Source organism: Nicotiana tabacum, chromosome 5 (genome assembly GCF_000715075.1).
Source record: "Nicotiana tabacum cultivar K326 chromosome 5, ASM71507v2, whole genome shotgun sequence".
NCBI classification, from domain to species: Eukaryota; Viridiplantae; Streptophyta; class Magnoliopsida; order Solanales; family Solanaceae; genus Nicotiana; species Nicotiana tabacum.
This window is the reverse complement of record NC_134084.1, coordinates 152,497,296-152,515,745: the sequence shown is the minus strand read 5'-3', so window position 1 is coordinate 152,515,745 and position 18,450 is coordinate 152,497,296. Positions and strand designations below refer to the sequence as shown.

At 34.3% G+C, this 18,450-nt stretch overlaps 1 protein-coding gene across 3 annotated transcripts; it reads right to left on the bottom strand.

Moving 5' to 3' along the window:
- Positions 1 to 863: 863 nt before the first annotated feature.
- Positions 864 to 17,910, bottom strand: LOC107817185 (putative LRR receptor-like serine/threonine-protein kinase At1g06840). Of its 3 annotated transcripts, XM_016642958.2 has the most exons (22): positions 17,776 to 17,895; positions 17,646 to 17,684; positions 16,820 to 16,941; positions 12,962 to 13,109; positions 12,722 to 12,793; positions 12,324 to 12,395; positions 11,557 to 11,700; positions 11,394 to 11,462; positions 11,193 to 11,264; positions 11,001 to 11,075; positions 10,423 to 10,491; positions 10,130 to 10,198; positions 9,819 to 9,890; positions 9,611 to 9,697; positions 8,913 to 8,981; positions 7,538 to 8,058; positions 6,506 to 6,673; positions 3,787 to 4,070; positions 3,611 to 3,662; positions 2,767 to 3,011; positions 2,128 to 2,262; positions 864 to 1,453 (listed from the first exon to the last, which is right to left on the bottom strand). In XM_016642958.2, the coding sequence occupies exons 3-22, from the start codon at positions 16,929 to 16,931 to the stop codon at positions 1,091 to 1,093; spliced, it is 2,898 nt and encodes a 965-aa protein (XP_016498444.1). In that variant the 5' UTR covers positions 16,932 to 16,941; positions 17,646 to 17,684; positions 17,776 to 17,895; the 3' UTR covers positions 864 to 1,090. The 3 variants fall into 3 exon arrangements, with proteins under 3 accessions (XP_016498444.1, XP_016498443.1, XP_075110312.1); XM_016642957.2 differs by lacking the exon at positions 17,646 to 17,684 and having other exon boundaries at positions 17,776 to 17,910; XM_075254211.1 differs by lacking the exon at positions 11,193 to 11,264.
- Between the last annotated feature and the right edge of the window lie 540 nt (positions 17,911 to 18,450).

The window sequence follows — 18,450 nt, the reverse complement described above, 5'->3', positions numbered from 1 at the left end:
AGTCATTTTCCTTAATTTGCGTACCAAACACCGGAAAATGAATAAGATTACTACTTGTTTTCCAAGAAAACATTTTCTTGGAAAACATTTTCCGCGGAAAACATTTTCCGTTATATCAAACACACCCTCAATCTTTATGTTTTTACCGTTGAATCCATTGCACAATGAAAATATGGGTTTAGAATATAATATTTATTGAGCTTTTGATGATCTTTTACATATACATCTGCTTTACATATTTAAATTATGGGTTCAATTAAACTCATAGCTCGTGAGCTATATCCAACTTTGCTTACACAACACATGAAATACTCAGATGATACTCATATATAAAGAGAAAAATGATAGTAGATGAGATATTACCTAAATGCATTTTTCATTCTCTTACCATTATTATAAAAAGAATAAAGATGAACAAAGGAATAATTAAAAGGATGTCGAGTAGTTATCTATGCATAGACAAATTAAGTTGTGCTAAACAAAATACTAAGTGAAAGTAAAGCACGCAAAAAAGAAACCACTAAAATAAGATTACTTTGACTCTTATCTTGATAATTATCATATGAAAAATATAGCACGATATTATTTTCATGTCATGTGTAATAAATTAGAGATTAAATCCATTTTATTTCAACGAAACATTATACGAACTTGTTGAATAAAACAATTCAATAACATGAAAATTTAAAAGACAATCTCTTGATGATATTTTCAATATTTGATTTTTACTAACAATATGTTTCTATATTCATTAAACTCTTAGATGAAATAATAAATCACTCCTTTTCTGAATTCTGTGTCTATACTCTATACTACCATGTTAAAAGCGCAGGCGTGCAAAGTAGCCACAGTAACAATCTCAATTAATCCAAATCTTGATCCAAACACTTAGTTGAAGCTATTGATAATCACTTATTACTGTCATAAAAAACCAGAGTGCATGTCTAATGGAACAACAACAGCATAATGATTATATACAGGTCTTTTACTCCTCTCACAATTGATTCAACCTGCTTATATATTTACATACCTCGGACTTAATACTGAACCTCTGATACTTCATAAGAAGGGTAGCAAGTCCTTAGACGCATCAACGAGGCCTGATGGAGGGAATAACACCACTCACAAGCTCAAGCTCAGTTCCTTGAAAATCCATAGTCGTGGTGTTGGTGGTGGTGTGTCTAGAATAAGCCGAAGTTGGTGATGACGATGACATTCCAGATATGGAAACATCTAAATCGGGTGCAGTATTATTGTTGTCGAATGCTGGAAGCATATAATTGATGTTCTCTAACTCTCTCACCACTTCTAGCATTGTAGGCCTGTCCTTTTGTTCGTCCAGTGAACACCTGAGGGCCAAATCCAGGAATTTCTTGACACAATCTGAGGAATACGGACCTATACTCCTGTCAATGACAGAAGCCATCGTCCCTGATTGACATGCTGCATTCACCTGTCATTAGTACAAAAGTAACTTTTCTTACTCATTCATTCCAAAAACAATGACATTTTCACTTTGAGGAGTCAAATTAGCAGTTTCTTTTTTTCCTTTTCTTTCTCCAATTTTTTAAAATATATTTAACAGCTGTAATTTATAGTTCCTTTTGAATCAATGTCTGATTCACATAAAAAATAAGATGTGTTGCTCCTCGTATTCTGAATTCCCCCGTTCTTTTCAGGATGGTGAGTGCTAACGTTGGATTAGCTAGATAATTGAGGACTTCACATATTTATCCGGAGAAACACTTATTCGATAGTATTTGAGATTAGAGGGGTGCATATATGGATGTTGATCATAATTTGTATCACAATGTTTACATCAAAGCATCCAACTTACCTAGAGAGGCTACATAATTTAATGCAAACAAAATTGTAGACGTGCGTGACCAACTCAACTTTTGGAGAGAGCACACTTATATACTTAATTATGTCTTCAACACGCCTCGTCACATGCAGGCCTGGTTCTTTTTCATGGGCCAAACACGTGAGTATTGCTTATCTTCAGATTCCTCAGCAAATATGGAAATATCTAGAAGGGCTATCTAATTCATGTTTTCTTGAAGATTACCATCCTCATGAACAAAGTGAAATGCTAATAAAACTTTAGGGAAAACTAGAATCAAGTACCTCTCGGACGATGTTCCTGCCATGAGATATAGGTCGCATCCCTGTTAAAAGCTCCAGAAACACAATACCAAGGCTGTAAACATCACTTTTCTCGGTCAACTTGTGAGTAAAGAAGTACTCAGGATCAAGGTAGCCCTACATAAGTGCCAAATTTTGGCAACTGTCAGCAATCTTTGGAAAGCAGAGAAAAAATAATTGAAAAGGTAAAAAGAAATTTAAAATACAAGAGGACTATAGTATGTGCATTCATGATTAAACCTCACGGAGTTAAGTTGAGAAAAACAGGGAAGGAAAGAAGGAAAGAGCAACCAAGCAAGTGACAGAGAGAGACAGAGAAGAGAGGTAAATTTGGCCGAGATCCACCCACGCTTCATACTTTTCTCTATATGTATATTATATTCATTATTGTAACTTGGCGATGGAATCGTACTTGATTAGTTAAGCTCAAAATTGTAAAATATCTGAAAATCATAATTTGCTCATTGTAAATCACAGTATAACAGTGACAGATGTTTAATTCTATAATCAGTATGAGGCGTGGTATTCTGATGTTCATTCTCAAGCTGCAGGTCTTATTTCATTGCCATTTTCTAGCTTTTCTATTGCGGGCTTCAACGTATAAGATGAGTAAAGCCTTACTGGAGTTCCTTTCACAACAGTGGATACATGTCCACTCGTTTCAGCATCAGGTAATGGTGCTAGCCTTGAGATTCCAAAATCAGAGACTTTTGCGGTGAACTTAGAGTCCAACAGTATGTTATTTGCCTTGATATCACGATGAATTATTGGTGGATCAGCTTCAGTATGGAGGTAGACAATGCCCCTGGCAGCACCTAACGCAATGTATAGCCTTGTTCCAAGACTCAGAGGTACCCTATATCTAGCTGTAAAAATAAGTAAAATCTTAGTAATAATCTTAATTTGGAGATACCTGTTCTAATATTCATATCGAAACTGGCACATGATTAAAATTCAGAATATAAAGTTTAACACGACAAACCTGCCAATGACCACACAAGTAAAAACAACAAGGAAACTAATAGTGGTGATTGGAATGAGAGAAATCATAGCTTTACTTTCCCCTACGCAAGCACACTGCTAGAGGGATATATCTCCCACCCTCTTTTTTTTTTTTGACAATGTAACATGTATATTTGTATTAATTAATCTTCAGCACAAAGGTTGTGCTGGAAGCCAAAAGAAAGAGTTTACAAAAGCCTACAAAGCTCCCTATTACAATCCTTGCACTTCTTACAAGGAATCTAGGACTTGTAAAATCGACTCTAAGTCGTCACTATATTCTGCTTTACACCAAAATCAAAAAAGAAGAATACAATTCTGCTCCCACCCTCTTTCTTAGGTAAGAAATAAAACATCCTTTTGTCCAGACGAAAGGAAAAAAGTGAGAGGAGAATTGATGTGCTTGATTTTAGTAAAAGGAAGTCAAATGACACCATAGGCAAAGGCAGGATAGATGACGTACCCGAGAGAAGATCATGTAGGGAACCATTTGGCATGAACTCATACACTAACATCTGCAGGCACACATAGTCAACTATTACAAAGTCACATGTAATTCGCTTCCCAACAGTCTGTTCTGGGTTCATTTATATGTATGTATATTAATATATATTACTGTTTCAGTTAGGAGAATCTTACTTGTTCACCTCCTTCATTACAGTATCCCACCAAAGAAACCAGATTTCGATGATGCAAACGTGACAATAATTCTATCTCAGTATAGAACTCTTTTTCCCCCTGCAATGAGCCTTGATGTGCACGTTTTATTGCCACTATTGTGCCCTCTGCTAAAATGCCTTTATAGACCTTTCCATACCCTCCTTGTCCAATTTCAGTAGTGCTGCTAAAGCTGCTTGCTGCTGCCTCTAATTCCTTAAAACCGAATGCCTTAACACCTTCTATTCTCATTGGAAATTTTGGGGCTACATAAAGAAATGAAGGAATATCACTATGAGTTCCACGTGGTCTTGTGTAAGTTTGTTTAAGCATGAAAGACATCAATGCCATAGAAGATTCAATTGCTCAGAACTAGATATCCATTGAAAACTTTATCTTGAAAAGTTGACATAAAAAGAATGAAAGAAACAGATTAGGGTAGGGGTAAGGTCTGCGTACACACTACCCTCCCCAAACTCCACTTGTGGGATGGCACTGGGTTTATTATTATTGTTGTTGTTGAGTGTGACATTAATACAAATGAACCTTTTATATGATAGTTGGCTTCAGCTAACTTTGTTCACTTGAAGAATATCAAGTAATCCTGACTAGCAAAGAACATTAATAATAGTCTAATTAATGTACAAATAACAGAAGCATTACAAAAAGGGTATTCCTTAGGTATATATGTCCAGCACACACCTTCTATTTCTTTCTTTTCCACTTTTTGTTTTAGGGGGATGGGGCCTGGGCGGAGAGCTTACTGTAAATATGCACAAACTTTCCATAAACTGCAAATTCTCTGCCCATGTGAAGAAGCATATTGCTTAACTCTTTTCTAAAGAAAATCATCAAGCAGTATCATAGTTAAAATTACAAATGAAGGTACTAAGAAAAATAATTTGCCACATAGGAAAAGATGGTCAATACTGGCAACTCTGTGTTATTCTTGATTATATAGAGAATCTAAACAAGTAGGGTAAGGAAGACAAGATTGTACACTTGCTGGCAAATTTGTGTTCTTCAGAAGCTGGAAATTGTATAAAGCACTCAAAGAATGTGATTTCAAGTCCCTTTTTTGGTGATTCATCAGACCATCCAATAAAATATTGATGATAGGCTAGAAATATGAGTTTTTGGTTATTTTGCACCTATTATTTGCTACAGTTTAATTGTATATGAGCTAAAATGTGGACAACTTATATTCATTACGTATTTTTTGTTGTGTAGGTTGAGATTCCGGACTAAGACGAGTTTTTGGAGTTAAATTGAATAAAAAGAGAACTTTGAAGTCTGAGTAAAATTTCGAGAGTTAAATCGGGATCGAGTTCGGGGGCCGAGGACCGAGTACGAATTGGAAACTGAAAGAAATAAAAAGCAGAAGAGGAGGAACCAAGGAATGAAAAGCGTGCCAAACATTGTGGCAATTCAAACAAACACAACAAGCCACAATTGAGCAAGTTCTGATATTCTCCAAAGTCATGACGTGACGTCATGTCCAACAAGGGGGCTGCCTATATACTTTGTTAGGCAGAAATGAATAGCCCTCTGATTTTGTCCATTGGCACGCCGTGCGGCGCGACGTGCCCGACGGCGTGTCAATGCAATTTTTAGGTCTGTGCAATCCTATTTCGATCCATTAAGGTTATTTCGGTTTAAGACTATTCCTACATGGTATAAACACACGATAAACACGTTTTTAAGGGGATTCGACCTAGGAACGATTGGAAGAGCATTGGAGGTTTCAAGACACAAGATTTCATCATCTTTCCACCAATTCAATACGGGAGTTTGGATTGCAACGCTGGATTGATTTTTTCTTATTTTTTGACTCTATTTGTGATGACTTTTTCCATGATTATGGAATAGTTTAGGATTTGACATGATTTGGTGACTTGATTGTTATCTGCGGATTTGATTCTTGTTTGATTTCTTGAATTTGTTGGAGCTTTAACTCTAGTAGTGATTTTATTCATTATAGTGTTTAATCGGAAGAGGAGCATAATTTTGAATATTGTTGCAACGCATGCCTAATTTATTTTGGTACTTCTTTAAAGTAATCGAAAGAGCTTTGTGATCTATCTTTTCAATTAAGATTGAGAAATATTCGCGAGAAGTTTCTCTCAAACCATTCCTACCAACAGATTCTTGCAAGTTTCACGCACTTCATATTAGCTTATTTGAATGGTTTAAGTTTAATCGAGAGAGGAACCTAAATCAGAATAATATGATAATAACCCGTTGAATTCGTGAGAATCAATAGAACATTAAGAGTGAAATTTAACGGTGCCAATTCCAAGATAACAATCTTGCACTTATCATGTCATGACCCTTATTTTTCACACCGGTAACCAACCAATTCTGCTAATCTCTAGTTCTTCGCGATCAATTGTTATTTGCTTTACTTTTAGTAGTTAATTGTGGTTCATAATCATTCCAATCAAAGTGTTAATCCTCTTGGATAGCAATTAACTAGAAATTATTCGAACATTATTTAAATTTAATCCCTGTGGAGACAATAATTTTACTATACTATCTTTGACTAGCAAACATAAATTTTCTTGTGTATTTTGCGCTCGTCAAATATAAACCTATTGACTACTTAACCAACAAGTTCTCGAATGGGGTGAGTGAAAGAGATGGAGAAGAAACTCTCCATAGCTGAGCAAAAGTCAAATAAGATAACTGAAGATTAACTCACATGGTTGATCTTTTGAGACATGGAACCTCCGACGCATTTTAAGCAACACAAATGCTATGGCCGCAAGTATCACAGCTGCAGCACATAGGGACCCTAAGATAATTCCAACCAAGGTGGCTCTGCTGATTCTGCTTCCCCCTTCCCCTACCCCCACCGGGGGGAAAAGGACTGCAAGAAGAAAAGCATTCGTAATTTAACCGTGAGAAAGCAGGAAGTAAGACAAGAAGAGAGCAAGTTATTCTCTCTTATACGATAGCATATTTTGAAATTACCATATGGTTTAACTAAGATTTTATTTAATTAAGCACTTATAGTAATGTCGCCAATTCAGTCTTGGTTGACCCTACTGAATATCTAAGAGATCACTAGCATCTCTGTCAGTTTAGCATTTTTTATGAGGATGTTGAGAGTCAAAGCATACACGGTGCCTAAAGAATTTCATTGGTTTCATACTTGCATACATCTATGACAACAAGAAGAAACTATGCTCTATATCACAAGATAAACGATATAAATAAACATTTTCAAAAACGAAAAAGAGCACAACGGAAAGATAATTTTTATCTGAGCATGACTAGGAAAAGAAAAAAGAATTTAATAATAATCATAATAATTATACTCAAGAATCAGCAAGAATAAAATAAAAATTAGTCATGCAGGCGCACAAGAGTTCTAGAATTCCAGTCTAGTTGAAATATATCTGAGAAGGCATTAAACACAAAATAAGAACTGAAGAAACAAGTTGTAAGATAATCAAAGGCATTTCTCTAAGCTTGCATGCTAATCTCAAACTTGGGTTCTTGTGCCTCCCTAGAGAAATTTGAACTAAAATTTGTATTTATCATACTCCATTCGTGACCTCAGTTGTAAAAAAAACGAGATTCAAATTGGTTTTACTTTAAAATCCTCAGGAAATCATTACATAACTACAACTACAACTAAACACGTCCACATTTTAATGAATTTGATCTGTCAGTAACATTACAGATTATATCCTACTTATGCAAAAACACAACGGGTTTGGAAACATACCAGAATTATACCCCATGGCAGTGAAATTGAGCAGGTCATATGGGCCAAAGATATCAGTTCCAGTAAGATTAAACAAAGCAAATTTGTTTGCAATCCGTACTATCTCGCTGTTATTAAATTTGCCAAAATCATTTATTCCAGAATCATTTGTACGTAGAGGGTAGAATTTCAGAAACATCCCAAGCCTAGGACCGATTTCCCATGCAACCGAATGAATGAATAATTGATAATAATCCAAGTTAACGCTTTTTGTTATCCACTGTTCAAATTCACTACGATGTGGCGGAAAGTCTGAAATGCTGGGGCTTCTTAAACGTAAACCAACCCCAAAAGGTGCTGCACAAATGCAGTCATCCGTTAATGCTGGGACATGTTCGAAATCCTTGTTGCAAGGCTGCTGTGCGGAACAACTTGGAATAGAGTTGTTCAAGCTTCCATACTCTTCATCTTCATGTTTTGATTTACAAAATCGTATAATCTGATGCTCATTTGCATTTCCACAAACAGGATTTCCATAAAGCCTGAAAGTTATTCCATTAAAGCATCATCATTTATGGAATACTTAAGTCAGAACTCAGAAATATCAAGGAACTTCACTCTAACGTGTAATTCCACACTGGATTCAGAGTATGTTTCAGATGAATGTTAAAAGTATAAGATGAACAATATGAACATTTCATTACCCAATAAAATCAAAATTGGGTTTTGGTCCAGAAAGAATTTTGCACATCCGTTAAATATAATAAAGTGAAGTTTTCCTAATGAGGACTGCTGTAACGATTACCGGACAGCCCTTGACTGTCATTACTCGTTTCTAACTTCAAGGTTTACAGAAACTTTACAGCTAGTGTAATGTTAATGTCTATAACTTAGCTAATTAACACAAATGTTGTCATGGGAAGTTCTATAACAAGTCTGCCTGAGACTTCTTCATGTTAGTTATTCTGTTTAATCGCAGAAAATAGAAACTAAGGACTCCACAGAATTATTGCAGATATTAAAGCTTATAAAAAAAACAGGACCATGAACGATGTTCCTGGTACATAGTAGGTGTAATACAAGCACATGTATATGAGTTGTATAGTAGGTGTAATACAAGTTGTGTAGCACATGTATACACATGTACTACATCATAGCTAGCACATGTATATGAGTTGTATAGTAGGTGTAATTAGGTGTATGGCAACTAATAGATTAGGTGAATTAGTATTATAAATAGGCCTTGTAATCTTCTCTTCTAGATATGAAATATAGAACTTCTTTGGTTTCTAACAAACGATAAATAGCAGATTCGCCACATACAATTATAAAAGCCGAGAACTGAAAGTAAGTACAATAATATATATGTACAAGATTATCGGAAATAAGGTCTTACATAATATCGACATTTGGAGGAGGATCAAGAATGCCTGAAATATCTGAGAGTAAATTACGTTGAAGGTTCCTGCACAAAGGAGATCAACTGGATAAGCCTGGCAATCTGATAAATTAACATTTGAGGGGCCCTTTCTAGTCAGACATGGCATGGTTTAGTAAGAGGACAGAATACACACTTTAGTACCTACCTCTAACAAAACAAAAAGCAGACAGATTATTCCTTGTTGTATTTTAAGTTTTTAACTGTATAGAAATAGAAACTGTTGTTGCCAATGGACCTTGAATGTACTTTATTTTTCAGGATACATTCTTTGTCTATCCAAAATTACATGTGAACTGAAAGCTACCAAACTGAAATTGGCACATAAACTTGACTTGATTAACTACAAAAAGCTTTTATCTTGGCTCCCAAGGCCTTGATCTGGTAGTAAGAGCACAACTTGTGACATATGGGTTAGGCGCAAGTCACGGCTTCGAACCCTACTGCAAACAAAAAACTGGAATTTAAATGAATAAGGGTAAAGGACCATTACACACCATGTTTCAAACCTCATGGGCTATTGGGGATTTCAAAAAAGCTTTTATTTTCTCTCTTATGGTTACTAACTTAAACAGCCAATAGATTGTGGAAAGTAGAGAAGATAAGCATGAAAATAAAGTACTGATAAGGGTAATATGTACGAATGAGACTCTTACAATCTAAGTTTTGCGTCTGGGGAAAATGTCATATTCTCCCAAATGGTAGTTGGCACAAAACCACTTAACCTATTATTGTTGAGTGACCTACAAGAAAAATAATTTTAACGGAAGGAAATGTCAATACTGCATTTAATAGAGTATCGAAATGAAATTTAAAACATCCTGAGAAACAAGAAGCAAAGATTGAGCAAATGAAGCTCCTTACAGTTTCTGCAGACTTGGAAGGGCAGAAAAGTTCGAAGGGATAGAACCATTGAGCATGTTTCCAGACAGAATGCTGCAATCACCACCAAAGCACTTAGTCCACTATTGAGAGTCTGATACCAAGAGTAAGTTACTCAAACATGAAAAAGAAAAGGGTGTGTGTTAAGAACTAATGTACATTCAACCGCCTACTGGTAGATGTCGATAGGGAGTGGGGGAGGGGGAGGTGAGAAGGGGAAGGGAGTGAGATAAAAAGATGAGTGAATAAACCAGGAAAGATTTGAGCAGTTTCAAACTTTACCAGAAACTTACATGGTTGTGATATTATCAGACAGCTTATTGGAAGGTATATTTCCCGTGAGTTGGTTTCTGCTAAGGTCTCTGTGACATGAAAAATTTATATCAGATGAATAGTCACTGGTTGTAAATTTAACTCTCTGGATATCAGCGCAAATTAATTGAGTGGCAGATGAGTTCAACTTCATCTAGTATAGAAGAATTATTAAGAAAAATTTCGCCGATATCAACACTATCAAGAGGTTAGCAAAACAGAAACATTTTAACTGGACAGCAAAATTTCTCGATGAAGTATGCTTACAACTTACAAGTAAAGAAGGTCTGGTATTGTGCTCAGATCAGGAACTGTTCCTTGCAAGTTGCAGTTCCTAAGACTCCTGCAGGTTCGATGAAATATTATACTATGTAATTTTCATTAAGGAAAGGTTAATAAAATCATAGTATCATTACATCGTAAGCTTCATAGTATAGTATAAAGTTCCTCCAACAATCTTTATCACTTTCTTTAAATTGTTACTCCATGTTATGTAAAAAGCCACTCTTTAAGAATGAAAACATTATTGTAATTTTCTCGTTTCGTGTGAGGAGGGGAGATAGAGACCTTTATTGAAAATTAATTGATAATCATGGGAAGAAAAAGTTATATTAATCCTCTTTTATAATGCTACCGCCTGTCAAAGGTTACATCAACGGGGATAATATTTATTTCAGAATATTCCACTTGGGGACTTATTTTCTGATCAAAATTTGGGATAAATAATCTTTAAGTGATGACAAACATCCTTTAGAACTATATATTCTTGCTTTGTGCAAACAGGCATCTATAAACAGCAGAACGAGAAGGGGGATATAAACCAATAAACGTAAGAGATGAATAGTAACATACAGCTTCAAGAGTTTGGACATATTGCTGTAAGAAGCTGGAATCACAGAGCCTTCAAAGTTATTGTTGTCAAGTTGACTGCAAAAGTTGTTATTGTGGGGGAAAAGGGGTGTTGCGTTTGCTTATTAATGCTGAAATGACATTAAATTATCGAGAAAAAACAGCAAAAGCTTAGAGTTAAAAGACAGGTAATACAGAATCTTTAAGCTCGGCATCTGTGCAAGCTCTGGCGGAAGGTAACCTGATAAGTTGTTGTTGTCCAGAAGACTGAAATAATGCACATTCAAGTAAATCCAAACATGAAAATTGCAGAGAAAAAATTTCTAGCTCCTATGGCATTGTAACTCTGCTTGCCAATTTAGTCAAACTAGGTGTTGTAGGTTAAGTGATTCTTACAAGTGTTGAAGCGGTAAAGCAGAAAGCTCCGGAGGAATTTGACCGCTTATTGAATTGTTATTCATATGGCTGCATTCACAACAAGAATGATTAATACAGAAACTAAACATATCCATACCACCACAACGAGCAGAGAATCTTTGGGTTCTAGTGGAGAACTCACAAATGCACAACTTTTGGCAATTTCGCGAACGATTTTGGTATTGGTCCCGATATAGTATTTAAGTCCAACTGAAATTTAGTTAAGTTAGGAAGATAACCAAGCTCTTCTGGTAAAGGACCTGATATTTGATTTCCACTCAAAAGCCTGCAAGGACAGAAGAAGTGCACAATCGATATATGTTGAATACATGCAAGTTGTTTATTAGATATCTTCAGCTATAACATCTGTAAGCAAAAGCACTGATTGTAAACAGTAAGGCATATGCATATTCTGGCTTCAACTGAAGCAAGGATTCGAAAATATTGATTGAAGTTTATATGGAGAAGTGAAATTCCAGTAAATGTTTATGTAACTTCTAATGATAAAGATAAGACTTCATTTCTCAATAAAGATAATTCAAAAATTAGTTTTCTCTAACAAACTAACTTTTTAACCATTATTTTAATATTTCTTCAATTAGGAAACACAATACACGAATCAAATTAACACTTTAACTTTGTGTCCATTCATACACCGTTACACTTTATGGTTTCTGTATTTTTTTTAAATCCCGATCATTAGAAGCAATCTTCACTAGCACAACGACCTCGTCATAGCAACCTTCACTATGATAGAAAATGACAATGAGTACACGAAGGCCATAGTTTTGTCCAAACTATTGATGTTTTTCAAATGATCATATCAAACAAAAAGGGGTTCTCTTCACAATGATTAGAATGAAATGGAGGGAGTAATGTTTTTCCTAATTAAGCAGTGAAGAGACATACAGTAGCCTCAGAGCAGTAATGTTGCCTATCTCCTTCGGTATGCTGCCGCTAATGCTATTCCACATGAAATTCCTATGAAAAATTAGAAAGCAAAGGAATCATCATCACCAAAATTAAAGCTGAAAAAGAAAAGGTAGCCCGGTGCATAAAGCACCCCGCATTCACACAGGGTCCGAGAAGGGCCGCACCCGGGGTGTGATGTAAACAATCTACCCTAACGCAAATACTAGTGGCTGCTTCCACGGCTCGAACCCGTGACCTATAGGTCACACGGAGACAACTTTATCGTTGCTCCAAAGTTCCCCTTCAAAATTAAAGCTGAAATAAATGTACTAAGTACTGCACTTAACAAGTGCTAATTAATATCAAATGGAAGTAATATAATTGTAGGGACTCACAATATTTCCATTTGTGTTAGCTGGCCAAGCTCAGGAGCTAGTGTACCAGATAAGGATATATTCATCAGACGCCTGCATTTCCGCATGAAACAGAAAAGGAAAAGCTTTCAAACACAATGAATTATGAGATGTTTAATTTGGTTGACACAAATTTTGAGTAAGGTTATTCACACAATACTATTACTACAGAAAAATACATAAAACAACATAGAGAGGGAGAGAGGAGATCGAGGTGCATACAATTCGTTGACGTGCTGATAACCGTCAGTTTTGTTTGGAACACAGTGCACAAAAGACCACGAAATGCATGGGTCTTTCTCCTTTTCCCAATTCCTCAGATAACCCACCGGATCTTCTAGTCTCCGGCGAATCGCCTCTAACGCCGTCACTGCAAATTCCGGCAATGTCACACCAGTAACTCATTGCTACTACACTGTTACTTTTCATCAATTAAGTACACAATTACTTTCCTCATTTCATTTTAATGTATGAAATTATTGTCTAATTAATTCTGAAAAAAAAGATACGCATATTTTATATTTCAATTCAATTTTTCCAATTGTGCACTATTTTTTACATGTAAAACTTAGGTTTTTTTTTTTTTTTTTTTAATCTTGCACCATTATAGTGCATGAATAGTGTTGCACCAAATTAACACCAAACTTGATTTATTATTATTTTATTCATCTTTTTATTTTTTTAGACTTTTAATTTATCATATATTGTGTATATAATTAATTTTTATATTAAGATCTTTATAATTTTAATTTTATATCCTATTTTTTGATATATTAATTTTTGTATATATTATATTTATATAAAATTATAAGTTAATTTTATTATTATTATAATTGTATAAAAAGAAATATAACCATTATTTAAAAATGAAAAATGCAAATGTAAGATATCTAATGTTGCTAAAATTGAAAAGTAAAAACTAAAATTTAAAAAAGAAAATTAACAATACATAAAATAAAAATACATTAAAATTAAAAGTACATCAAAGGAGGATACATTAAAATTGAAATTACATTAAAAACATAAAACATAAGTTTAGTAATCCGGTATGTCATTTCAAGGTGCACCAAAATTACTAAAAAACTGAGAGAATGGGGTGGAAGATTGTTGTGCTTGTGGTTGTTGAAATTGTTGACTTCTTTTATCGATTATTCGTTTTTGTTCTTGTCGCAAATATTCACGAAGATTTGGATCGTCAATGGAATTCAACTTCGTCAATAAAATTTTATGTGGTACTTAAATTAAATTTGACTATGATGTAATATTTATTTAATTATCTTTTATCAATAATTTCACTTTGAGTTGATTTATCCTTTAAAATAATTTTGTAATAAATAATTATATAAGTGGTGAATGTGAATTATATGTGATGAATATGGAAAAAGGAAAAAAGATAGAATTTGTTTGAAGGAAATAAAAAATAAAATTTAAATTGAAGATAATAATATAATATAGAAGAGAGAGAAGAATATAAAAAGAAATATTCTTTTTTGGTGTAAAAAATGGTGTAATGGTTGGAGTAAATTTGGTGTTACACCATTTTGGTGTGAAATTTGGTGTTAGGGCTGAAGATGGTCTAATTTATCTTTGATGAGAAGATTTTATAGCTAAACAAATTATTAACAGCTTGTTTGGATGGTTGTAACTTGATGTATTGTATCGTTACTTTAAATACAATGTTGTTTTGATTGTTACGTAATGACAAAATGTGCCAAATTATGGAATGACCAATTTGGTGTGGTCACGTCGTTACCTTATGTTTTTCTCTCATCTTGTCGTTTTTTATTATTAAATAATCCTATTTAATTCTTTACCATATCTTTTTATATAATATTATTACCTCGTACCTTACTTTTCCTTTACAATATTGCATATTCATTTTTTATATTGTTGATGAATGACATTATAAAATAACGGTAAACAGTATAATCTATCCAAACACTGTATACATTAAAACGATACAGTACTATATGATACATTATGAAACGATATATTACAACCATTTTGTAAGATCACAATGTGTTTAGTAAATACAAGGTTTAATATTCTTCTTTTTTAAATATTATCTCGAATCAGATTGGTCATTAAATTGGAACGGATGGAGCATCATTCAAAGGTGCAACTTAATTCTTCTAAGTTTTTCTTCGGCATGTTATTTTTTCTTATACCTATATTGCTAGTGGAGCAATAGTTATAGTCAAAAACTCAAAATTCCTCGAAGAAATTAAAGAAAATTAACACAAAGACTTGTCATTGTCGAACCCAAGAGAAAGTCTCTTTAGAGACATATATACATCTGATCAAATAATTCTGTAATGTAGAATAAAAGTCTTTGATTGTGTGTGATTTAAGGTAAATGCGTGGGAATTTTAAGTTGTGTTCTTTTTGAAACAGACAAAAACTTTTTTTCAAAAATATATTTCAGAAACAATCAACAACAACATATTTATCCCACAAGTGGGGTCTGGATTAAGTACTGTTTACGTAGGCCTTGTGAAAGTTGACAGACCGTTTCTGATAAACTCTCGGCTCAAAAAAAGCATGATCAAATCAGACGACAAAAAAAGACGGTGGTGGAGACGCTTTAAAAAGAGAAGCAGTAACCACAATCAGCAAATTTAACCTATTAATTTCATCCATACGGAAGTTTTAAACTCTCTTTTACTCATAATTTTATTTGGAGCCAAAATCTTTTCTTTTAGTCCATCAACTTTTTCATTCATAAAAATTTAAAAAGTGCATTAGTACCTCAACATGTTAAGTAAGTTATAAAATTAATTTCACCCATACGAAAGCATAGAAAATTATTTTGGAATTTTTTTTTAAAAATAGGTAGATTTACAACTAGTAATTGAAAAATAACCACAATTTCAAAAGTAATCGAAATTTAGTCACGTTTTCATGTAAAGATAAATTCTGAACAAAAACACCCTTAAAAATTCGGAAATATTCCAACATAATATGCTGAAGTTCGAATTTTTTACATATGAGCTTCCAGCATAATGTGCTGGAGTTCCAATATAATATGCTGGGGAAGTTTATATGCAGGAGCTCCATAATCCAGCATATTATGCTGGTACTTTCTGTGTGCTGGAGTTCCAACATAATATACTGGAAGTTTATACCCAAAAGCTCCATAATCTCGCATATTATGCTGGAACTTTCTATGTTTCAGTAAAACAATGGCTATTTTCAATGATTTTGCAAACGTTGGCTATTTTTTGATTACCAGTTCGAAAACTGGCTAGCCCGTACTATTTTCACAATTATTTTAGGATTTTAACAATATCTTTTATTGTAAAAATAACACGGTATAGCCAGTTTTCGGACTGGTCATTCAAAAATAGCCAGCGTTTACGAAGTCAATGAAAAATAGCCACTATTTTGCTGAACAAAGACCGGTTCAGCATAATATACTGGAGTTCGGTGCACCTGTGTATGAACTTCAGCATATTATGCTGGACCGGTATACTTTGCTGACTCCAGTATAATATACTGGAGACTGGAGCACCGGTGCTCCAAACTACAGTATATTATACTGGACAATTATACTTGTTAGAACTCCAGTATATTATGCTGGAATTCTAGTGTACATATGCTTATGCTGGAGTTCCAGCATACTTATCTTGGAACTCCAATATAATATACTGGCGTATTTTTCGGATTTTGAACAGTATTTTCGCTCAGATTTATCTTTACATAAAAAGTGGCTAAATTTCGATTACTTTTGAAACTGGACTATTTTTGAACGACCCGACATCATTCAACCAAGTTTCACACCCAAACACAGTCATTATTTTCCCTTTAACCAAAAACAACTTTCGAAAACAAATTAGACCTTATTGTTTTGTTTGTCTGAGTGTTGCCTGCTTGCAAATCACAAGAGACTATCAAACAGCGGAAAGGAAATAGTGTAACTTGCGGAAGAAAATGATATAAAGGATAGTCTGGTGCACGAAATATTTCTGATACAAGTAGATTTCATCACCCGAATCAATAACCAATAGATCACACGACAACAACTTTATCGTTGCTCGGCTCCCTTCAAAGAAGAAAATGATATGGAGGTAAAAAGGTTACCTTCATTTGGATCAGTGATCATTGGTTGTCCATAAGCAGACCAACATGTTGAGAGAGTCATAAGCAGTAATACCATCTCATTGTGTCCTACTACCTTTTCTCTTCTGCCCATCTCCAAGTATCTTTAAACAAAAAAAGTTATTCTTTTAGTTCTTTGAAGAAGGTAATTTTTAATTTCTTAACTACTTCACAAAAGAAACTGATCAAGGAAAATCCATCACGAAGAGCACAAGTAAAATACTACTAGAAAATAGCTTTTTTCCAACTACCAAAATAGTCGGAAAAGTATCTATTCCCACTACTTTTCGTCAGAAAAATATCTATTCCGACCACTTTTCGAATGTTTTTGAGTAGTCGGAAAATAGTACATCGGAAAAACTTTTCCAACTACTGTAGTCAGAAAATTTATTTTGCCAAAGATCCGAAAAGGTAGGTATTTTTTCCGACTGAAGTAGCCGGAACATTAATAAAACCTCACAGATACAAATTTACAAACAACAACAACAACAAAAAATCCAGGGAATTCCCACAAGTGGGGTCTGGAAAGGGCAGTGTGTACGCAGATCTTTCCCCTGCCCCTGGAAGGGCAGAGAGGTTGTTTTCGATAGACCATCGGCTAAAAAAAATGAAAAGAAGTTGTAGTTGGATACAAATTTACCCTGGCAAGGCAGAGAGGTTGTTTTCAATAGACAATCGGCTAAAGAAAAAAATAACAAGAACTTGTAGTTGGATACAAATTTACCCTGGCAGGGCAGATATGTTGTTTCCGATAGACACTCGGCTAAAGAAAAAAATGAAAAGAAGTTGTAGTTGGATACAAATTTACCCTTGTAGGACAGAGATGTTGTTTCCGATAGACACTCGGCTAAAGAAAAAAATGAAAAGAAGTCATGGCCGGATACAAATTTACAAAAAAAAAAATTCAATTTCCAAATATAAATAATTAGACCTCTTACCAGAAACCTCAATGAGACTCAAAGGCTCGACCGATATCTGGAAATGCTACATAAATGGTAGGAAAGTGGTATCATTTTAAACATGTAGATATGTGAGGATAGCTGAGAGTTGACACTGGCAATCTTGAACTTGTCAAGTTTTCCTCTTTTTATATTCACCAGAAAACGAAAATCAGCTAGTAGTTGGCAATGGCATTGTCAATATGAGTTGACAAAAAAGAAATTGGACATAGTGATATTTAGTAATGGCAATTTGATACAGAAAAATTCCAGTTATTTTGGTGTGGGAATAAACAATGACTTATATGAACTAGGCAAGGGGACTTGGTCTTCTCTACTGACTAATTAAGTACTATAACATTGGACAAAAGTTCTCTGGGTAGGTAACTTTAGCTTTGTCTCAAAAGCTATCTGACTCTGCTTCTTTATCTTGTTTACACATTCTGCTGTTGGAATGCTTCCCATGTCAAGTTGACTCCCTATTTATCGAAATATATAATACTTTTTATGTCCCAATTTGCATGAAAACAAGACCAGATCTGTCAATTTAGAAATGCAGATTTCTCAGTGTGGCACACCACCTCAAGCGGAAAGACAAACCGATATAAAGCTATCTTTTCCTGTACTGCATGCATTTGATAAAAGAGAGAATTTTGTCATTGTTACTTGAGCCAA

Bases quoted from the DNA above. Each gene is read 5' to 3' on its own strand.
- LOC107817185 (XM_016642957.2), bottom strand. From the start codon at position 16,931: ATGGGCAGAAGAGAAAAGGTAGTAGGACACAATGAGATGGTATTACTG. The intron at 12,794-12,961 runs GTATGCACCTCG...GCGGAAATGCAG, and splicing joins TATCAGCACGTCAACGAATT to GCGTCTGATGAATATATCCT. The intron at 10,199-10,422 runs GTAAGTTGTAAG...TTCATGTCACAG, and splicing joins ATACCAGACCTTCTTTACTT to AGACCTTAGCAGAAACCAAC.